This window comes from Prorops nasuta, unplaced genomic scaffold, assembly GCF_024137725.1.
Source record: "Prorops nasuta isolate Cenicafe-Biocafe unplaced genomic scaffold, Cenicafe_Pnas_1.2 PNAS00022, whole genome shotgun sequence".
NCBI classification, from domain to species: Eukaryota; Metazoa; Arthropoda; class Insecta; order Hymenoptera; family Bethylidae; genus Prorops; species Prorops nasuta.
This window is the reverse complement of record NW_027116819.1, coordinates 1,103,437-1,112,533: the sequence shown is the minus strand read 5'-3', so window position 1 is coordinate 1,112,533 and position 9,097 is coordinate 1,103,437. Positions and strand designations below refer to the sequence as shown.

At 29.8% G+C, this 9,097-nt stretch overlaps 2 protein-coding genes and 1 long non-coding RNA gene across 3 annotated transcripts; 2 read left to right on the top strand and 1 right to left on the bottom strand.

Annotated features, from left to right (window-relative positions):
• Positions 1-265: 265 nt before the first annotated feature.
• Positions 266-2,643, bottom strand: LOC136781414 (pumilio homolog 3-like). The gene is made up of 2 exons (XM_066740310.1): positions 2,464-2,643; positions 266-2,325 (listed from the first exon to the last, which is right to left on the bottom strand). Exon 2 carries the CDS (start codon positions 2,308-2,310, stop codon positions 406-408), a length of 1,905 nt encoding a protein of 634 aa, XP_066596407.1. The 5' UTR covers positions 2,311-2,325; positions 2,464-2,643; the 3' UTR covers positions 266-405.
• Positions 2,644-2,916: 273 nt separating this feature from the next.
• Positions 2,917-4,398, top strand: LOC136781278 (uncharacterized). Its single transcript, XM_066740127.1, has 4 exons — positions 2,917-3,008; positions 3,186-3,232; positions 3,429-4,241; positions 4,337-4,398. Coding segments are annotated over exons 1-3 (636 nt in total). The 5' UTR covers positions 2,917-3,006; the 3' UTR covers positions 4,016-4,241; positions 4,337-4,398.
• Positions 4,399-4,549: 151 nt separating this feature from the next.
• On the top strand, positions 4,550-5,783 carry LOC136781345 (uncharacterized). The gene is made up of 3 exons (XR_010823899.1): positions 4,550-4,643; positions 4,718-4,928; positions 4,999-5,783. It is a non-coding gene; the product is annotated as an uncharacterized lncRNA (long non-coding RNA).
• Positions 5,784-9,097: the final 3,314 nt, after the last annotated feature.

Genomic DNA, 9,097 nt, shown 5'->3' with positions numbered 1-9,097 from the left:
CATATGTATAGGGCAATTATAGGCCATACACTATTAAACCACGATCGTGTCCGAACTCCACCTTTATACTTGGTCGATTGATCCTATAAGAATTTTGAATGCGGCTTTTATTTAGCACGCCCTTCGGTATAGAATTTGAAGAATAGGTAATGACAACAATTTTCTTCTATTTGCTAAATATTTGATATCTTATTAACATACTAACATATAAGAAATGTATAATAGAATCTAACAAAATAAAAAAAAATTGTTATATCTATTTCATTCAAAATGATTTGTGTGTATAATCTTTACTTTCGTTATTTAAAACTTGATTGTGTAAAATAGTTTAAATAAACCTACTTTCCATGAATCATGTTTATTAATTAATAAATATACAAAGATATTAGATTAAAAGTTAATATTTTAAATAGCTTTTAACTTTTTTAACAGTATTAACGCACCAGAGCCAGATTTCATTTCTAGGCTAGTTACAAATGGTTTTAGTTTAGACGTTAGCGATTTTACAATTAAATCTGATTCATTCTCTAATAAAAGAATCAAAATAAAGCAACTTCGGTTACATTCTGTCCACTTTTCGAGAATTTTTGTGTTTAATGCTTCAATAAGTAAATCTCCAAATTGTATTTCATTGTTTACTATCAATTGTTTGTCATTCTGAATTAATTTTTTCAACATAACATGTAAGCCTGAGTGCTCAATTGGGTGGCAATGAGGAAGTTCAGTTGTAATTAACGAACTTTCGTCAGTAATAAACTTGATAATTGAAAGAAAAGCTTCTTTAAGTGTTGCTCCAGTTCCTGCTTTAAGAATCGCCAATGCTACCATTGCAATTGAGCTGTTCTGTAACCAAGTTGAAGTTTCTTTTGCTATAGATTTTAATAGTACCTCAATGACACTTTCTTTCAATTCTCTTTCTCTAACATCAGCAGCCTTTTTACTCGAAGCATTGTTATCTCCTTGCTTTAAAAATTTAACAATACTTGGTGGAAAGTATTGTGGATTTCTCCTAGCAACAAGATAAAGTAAAACATGTTTTCCATGTTCATCTAATGCTATTTCTATTAATTCTTTGAGAATCTCTGCTAATATAATTTTTCCTATCATTACTGTATCATCTACGCAGTCAAAAATTGACAATAACACAATATATCCATATTCAGAGGTGGCTAAATCTTTTAAATTATCTTTTAAAGATTTCATTATAGACTTTCTATCCTTATTTGTACCAGTCCAAACACACATTGCACCAATTTTTGCTCCAATCTTTGACTTGGACAATTCCACAATTGAACTTCTTAGCATTACTAAGATCTCTTCTTTGTCCTCAGAAGAGCAAACACTAAGGAACTCCCACAATACTAATTGTACCAGGGAAGATTGAATCAAGTGCTTATTCAATACCCTAATCAAGTTTCTCTTAACAGCAGTAAGTGTAGCAGATTTCATATCTGCTGTAGCTTTGAATACATCTGATAAACTTAAAATATTGTCATCTTTTTGACTTTTGTACATATCTCCATAAAACTCTTGTTTGTAATGGACTTTTATAATCTTTGTTGCATAATTGGAATAAGCAAATTCAATAAGGGATGTAGATATATTGTTACTTAGTAAATTTATAACATTGCCATAACAAGCAATAAGTATATCTTGCCTAATTTTACTAGATCCATGTTTTAACATCACATTTATGCAATTCTTTGCATACTTTGATTGAAATACAGTTAAAATGTGAGGCTTCAATTCATCTAAAACTTTTTGTTTAATTTCTGGGCAGCAATACTTAAATAGCCATTGTACAATTCTAGACATATCATGTCTAAAAATAATTTTATCATAGTTTCCTTCCATTAATGCATGAAGTTTTCCTGTTAATTCATTACGTTCATTCGGTTTACAATCCAATCTCCTTAGCTTTTCTCCAATCTGCTTGGATTTGATGGACATAGAATAAATATCTGTTAATTTGTTCTCTCTTCTCTTCTTTCTAAGTTCTTTATGTCCCTTTTTTATCTCTATCCAATCTGGTTTTTCAGTAGATGATCCATTTTTACATACTGCCAAACTTTTCTTTTGTTCATTTTTCAACCTATTCACATGTACTTTATTAAATACTTTTTTCTCAACTTTCGCATTATTAACATTAAATTTCTCGTAATTACTGTTCTTATTTTCTATCTTAGCTTTAACATTATTCTTCGTCTGAATATTTGTGTCATATGTGTCCACATCGTTGGCGGATCTTTTAAATTTTTTCACTTTCTTTGCTAAAAGGTTACCAGAAATTTCTCTTTCTTTCCTCTTCATGATAAATTACAAAATCTATTTAAAAAATATATATATAATTAGTCATAAATCTACACTGCTGAATTTATAGGTTAATTAGTGTACATGCAGGCATGGACAATTATTACAAAGATTGAATATGTGTAGTATTAATACTAAATAAATGTAATTTACTTGGTAAAAACTTAAATCTTTTTAAGTAAGCCTTATTATTTGCTTATACTTTAATCTCTCTCACGTTTATATAAATTATTTTTATATATGTAAATGTTTTCTTATGATTCACAGAACAACTTAGCCCGCTTAGCCTTAGATATGTAATAGGTTAAGGTCTTCTTCTTCTTCAGTGAGCTGTGAGAGCGCTTGGTCATTATCATGTAGTGCCAACATGAAATGGTCCGTTACCAATAGATGAATAAGAAAAATGAGAGACCCATTCGCCATTTTGGAGTGGAGAAGTATTTACAATTTACATATGGCTGCTTTCCTGTTAGCTTGAAAATCGACAATAGTCAGACATAAGGACGCTTACGTTCAGTGGTCTGTTCGGGTTACGGTTCAGTCTAGTCACAGTAAGGCAACTGAAGAAAATTCCCTAGATGGATCAGATTTAGTGAGGAGGCTTCCGCGAGTGAACCAGATCTGATCTGGTTAAGGGGTTTCAGTTGGGACTACACAGACGTAATAAGAGCAGAAATATTCAAGAAACTAATATAAATGTAAGCAAATTATAATTTTTTTTTATAATTTGTATTATCTTTTCTCTCTTTGCTGTTTCATTTATCATTTAAAAAATACAATTTATGGAAAAATGAGAATTATTTAAAGTCATAAATTTAACTTTTGTTTATTGATGAAAACGTATTTTGTGTTTGATATTATTTCTTGTTTTTCAGGATTTATTTAAAGATGAATCAATATCAAACGCATAATAAATATGTAGGTATGTTATCTCTTTTAAATGTAGGAAATTCATGAAATATGAAAAATAATAATTAAGTTTATGTTTGCTGCTACAAAAAGGGAATACCTAGAATGAAAAATATTTGCTTGTTGTATAATTTCTACTTAATTTCACTAGTATATCACGTAGTTAAAAACCAAATACTAAACCAATTTAACTTTTTTACCTTAAACAGATCAGACTAGACATTCCTGGACAAGTCAGAGTACAAAATTGTTGTTAGAGAACTTACACAAACATAAAACAACCATACATGACAAGAACCAGCTTCAAAAAAAATTTTGGGATGAAATAGCTGCAGATTTAGTGAACAAAGGATATTTAGTAAACTGGGAGCAATTTTCAACAAAATGGAGAAATTTAAAAAAGAAGTATAAGCATATTAAGGACAATAGCAACAGAACTGGTGCTGGTAGCAGAGAAAATTGGGAGCATTTTGAAATAATAGATGAAATTATGTATACGATGCCTGAAGTAACCCCTTTATCAATAGCATATAGTATTTCTGATTCCATAGTGAGGCCACAAGTAACAGAAATAAGTAATACAGATGACCCTGTTACAGAAATAGTAACTAGTGAATTTAATAATAATGCTTGTTGTTCGAAAGTGGGTGATAGGAGAAGCATAAGAAGACGAACGTCAATTAAAACTGTCAAAAAAACAATTGACAACATTTATGAGCAAAGAGAAAGGCATCATCAAGAAAATATGGAATTAAAAAAAGAATTTTTAAGTATTATGAAACAGCATTTTAAATAAATAAAAATGACTATATGTATGCATAATGTTGTGTTTAGAAAGCTCATTATAATTATCTACAAATTTTTATCATTTTTAAACATTAATTTATACTAACTGCCTTTATCGAAAAATTTTGAACTTTTAACTATATGTACATAAACACTAATTTATTAATATTTTTTGACAAAACAATTGTGGATATTTTAATTCATTGGAACATTAATTGGACATGGATTAACGACAGGTTATTTTAAGCGATTAAATTTTCAGATTCTTCATACTAGAAAAAATTAATTAATTGTTGGCCAACACCATTTGACAGCATGCATTATTTTTTAGGAGGCCTATGTTTTTGTTCTAAACAGAGAAGATGTTAGCCCCATGTCAAAGGTCAAACCATCGTTCTACTTTCTACTGTTTTAAAATTTTGTTAAAAAAATATGATTTTTGCAAAACTATCATATTCAAAGATATTTCGTGATATTGTATTAGACAAGTTTCAATAGAATAAATACGTCCCAATATAATAAATTAGGATTAATCAAATTCTAGCAACAAAGAATTATAAATTGCAGCTAAATATTAATTAAAACTGACCTAACGCAATGAGATAAACCTATTAAAAGACTGACCGTATAAAGTGCAGGTAAGAAATTCTTTTGCTGTTCAAGATATGTATTAAAAACATTATACATTAAACATATTTTGTATCTACTGTAGATAACAGTGGCATCTAAATGTTGTTACAAGATGTTACGAAACACCTTTGCCTACTACCAAGGCACAGATGTCATCTTGTGAACCATCCTGAAAACTAGATTATGACTCTTGTTCTGTGAGCATAATAATGTATATTTAAGTTTGATGATATTAAAAGTAGCTGATAAACAAGTTAGATTAAAATAAATATGTTTCAACATAATAAATCAAGGTAGTATAAAACAGTTAAATTAAATGATTCATTTGTTTCAGCAATCTTATACATTATTTTTCCTTTTTAGGATTGGAACACAAACAAAAAACAAATTATGCTGTTGCTACTAACCCAGCCACGTTTAACGCAAATCTTATAACAATATAATTTGGAAGTACTTATTTAAAACCTATACTGAGTGATAATATTTTATTTACATAACTTGTTTTATTTCATCTGGAATGTTATATACAATGTCAATAAGTAAAACTCAACGTATACACTATCGCGTTGAATGTCTGGTTGTACAATATATTTATATGTAAATTTAACTCATACAATTTTTGAGAGTTCAAATCTATGTAAGAAATATTAATATATTCTCGCATATTAAAAAAGTAAGTGGGCTATTACCTCTCTTTTTTCTTCTCCATCCACAAAAGCATCCACAAATTTGTTATCGATTTCTACATTATAATCGTCTTCGTCATTTACAGTTGGATCGAATTGTTCCTTTTCATTATCTATACAAATGTTATGCAATATGCAGCAAGTTAAAATAATAAGAGGGATCATATCTGTGTCGTACATATACACATATTTCAATTTCCTGAATCTAGCTTTCAGTAGACCATACGTTCGTTCTATCACCATTCTTATAGCAGATAGTTTTCTATTATAATTAACTTGAACTTCATTTAGATGCCCATTATCTCTATATGGAATGAGAAGAGTTTTGGACAGTGGGTACGCAGAATCCCCTAATAAATGAGTATTCTCAGGAAAAAATTGTTGTGGACTATTGTCTATAGCACGTTTAATTTTGCTAAGCTGCCAAATTCGAGCGTCATGAACGCTACCACAATAGCCTGTAAAAACATCAATAAATTTCCTATTAGGATCACAGATTCCTTGGAGGACTATTGAATGAAAGCCTTTTCGATTAATGTAGCTATTAGCATGGTCAATGGGAGCACTTATTTGCACATGACATCCATCTATAGCACCCATTATGCCAGGGAAATTGCTTATTTCTGCAAACTTTTCTATATTCCGCATTGAGTGATGTTGATCTGGCCATTTTATGTATTCTGTTTTGTAATTTTGCAAAACATATGCCACATTGAAGACGCATTTCCAAATTTTACTTTTAGCCAAGTTAAATCTATCAGAAACAGATCTGTAACGGAGTATGTTGGTAATATTCAACATAATTAATGATTGAGGTATTATTATTATTTATTATATTGTATTTCGAAATACTTCTACAATTTAAATAAATAAATAATGTACATTATAGGTTAACTCTTAAGAACTGTATATTTTACACGCAGTACATAGTCTTACAAATGAATGCAAAAAGATATCGTGCAATCCTAGCTAGCACAAAGAATTTGGCTTGATGTCCTTTTTATGAAAGAGAAAATAAATTCTTTCTAGAGTTGCAAATATCTTAGAAAAATTCGTAATTCTTAAAATATTGATGATAGAATTCTTTTTATTATGGTAATAAAATGGAAGTTCAAAACAATAGTGAAAGAATTCTTCATGCTAACAAGGATTAAAATTAGAGAATATACCTATATACTTCTTGATTTCCCAATATCCATAGCGTAATAGCAAGTTGTTTAAATGGTAGAATTTATGGCCCATTAATTGTTTGCATTAGGCATGGACCTATTTTCTCCAATAACATTTCAAACGTCACTTTGGATAGTCGGAAATGTGATTTAAAGTCTGCAAAAATATTATAGTCTCAAAATATATAAAAGCAAATCATAATTCCTAAAAATATTATTCATAATATTTTTTACAAAATACTAGCTGACATAATTAAATCATACAGGGTATACACAGATAGTTAAGAATGATCAAGAGACACGGTAGTGTCTCGACGGCAAGTACATAAAAGTAGGTATAGACGTGTCTATACCGCCGTCCAGGCACTACTGTATCTTATACAGCAAGATTGGCCGTCTCAATTTTTAAATCGATTTTTTTCCGTAAATGAAACACTGTCATGATTTCAGTAAAGCTTTTCTTGAAATGGATTAGAACAAGCTTTTATTTGAGCCCATAAACATCAAAATTGGTTCACGCAATCCAGAGATCTCATAATCTGTTAGCTATATATATAACGAATTTAATTTCTTTCCGTCATCTTCTTCTTCTCCAGCCAGAGTGTATGTCTCGGGCTGAAGTTGGTCGCTAAGAAAAATGACGTCATTTTCACAACGCTTCCAACATAATATACTCAACGATCAAACTATGTATGGTTGTGAACTGTCAATTCGGCGACTATATTGAACTGTGTAAATTGTAATGTGAGGTTATTTTTATTTTAATGCAGTGAGGTTATTCATCGTGTTGCGATATTGCATCTGTTAATTTCTACAATCACAAATAATTCAATTAACAGTGACTGAAGGATTCGCGAATTAGATAAGTATAATATTATATTTTACAATACAGGATGTAGTATATACTTTGTGGTACTTTGTGGTATTTCTTTTTGCAGATAAATTAAGACAGAATATTTTCATATTCATTGATGAGGATAGAGCTGACTGGATTAAATAAAATTAATATTTACAAGTCTGTGCCAATGAGAAATATACTTTCAACAGTAATGTGCATCGGTCATTATCAGGAGGATATTAATTGAAAGAAATTGTTAAGGTACTTAATAATCATATGCTAAACTTTCAGGTATTGAAATCATTAATCAAATGCATGTTTTGCTTTTTGTTTTCTTTAAACTGATATTGATTGTAATTATCCGATAGGTTATATCATATATATATAAACAAATATTTCAGATTAAATTATGGCAATGCTAATTTGAAAGATATGAAACATTCCAAAAAATCTTTATTTACGTAAAATACAAGTTGACCAGTATTTGGATTTGAACAAATTATACGATAGTAGATGTTTACAAAAGATGCGAAGACAACCAAATATTACAGAAGTTAGGTCAACAAGCAATAAAGAAAATGGAGATGGGGCAAAATCAAATACTGGTAAGTAACTGAGATGTTTCATGTTCCTTCAAATATTTATTTTCTTTGAAGATTAAGATTGTTAAATGATGAATTTGATTTCAGGCTTACGCATAGTGTTATCATTTAGTATTTTACAGTCACTGTGCAAGTTTATTATAGCAAATAGTAATACTTGTGCTTTGACTTAAATACATTTGGTACAATTGAATTAGAAAACCAAGGAAGAAGGTTCGCTCACATACTGACTATTGGAGTTGAATCAAACATTGGGCTTTTCATTCCTGCATTCTGGTATTTGAAACAGGCAAGGATGAAAGCATTGAAAGATTGGCAAAGTAAGAATAAGCCAATATTCCGATAATCGTCATCCATTGCTCAGCCATAATTTAAGGATGAGATTCATTGGATGAAATTCTGTAAAATTGAGTTAATAACTGTTGATTGTTTTCCTCTGTTACCTATGCTAGTATTCTAGGCCAAAGGCAGTATACTAGTCATTGGTATGCATGAAAAAATGCACGTTTATTCTCAATTGAAACTCAGTCCAAAAATTAATGGTTTCCACTCCATTTTGCAGCACCAGAAATCCGACCAGTTTCAACAGTGTATAGAAATTAGCGAAACGAACATTTGAGGACTCTGGCACAGGAAATGTTATAAGGACGACTCGCTAATATATCTCCTATATCACCTTTGTCAAGAATTAGCAGCATAAATGTGATAGTAACTGGTGCTAAAAAGAAACGTGGTATGCAAAACGACATAGTCAGCTTTGAATATATGCTTGATTGTAGCTTATTCAAAGCTTTGCGAATTGCTTGTCTAGTCTTGCCCCAGTATCAACTCAAGTAGTTGATGAAACTAGTGAAGTCTGGCAAGGTCAGATGGTGGTAAAAGTCAAATGTTGATAAACAGAAAATGTAAATTAATTAAAACATACATTTTACTTAATTATTTTTATATGTTGAAAGTATGTTTATTGATTATGAAAAATTTAATCAAACTTTTATTATAGTGAAACTGAAAACATTAAACAAGTAGCCGGGGCATTAATTATGAAGTTCATTTATGCAGAATGCATTACAAATATCAATAAACTCAATGCGTTGACTGTGATATTTTTTCAATATTAATATATATTATTTTATTAGTTAAGCTCTGCTGTTTCAAAAAACGAGAAGT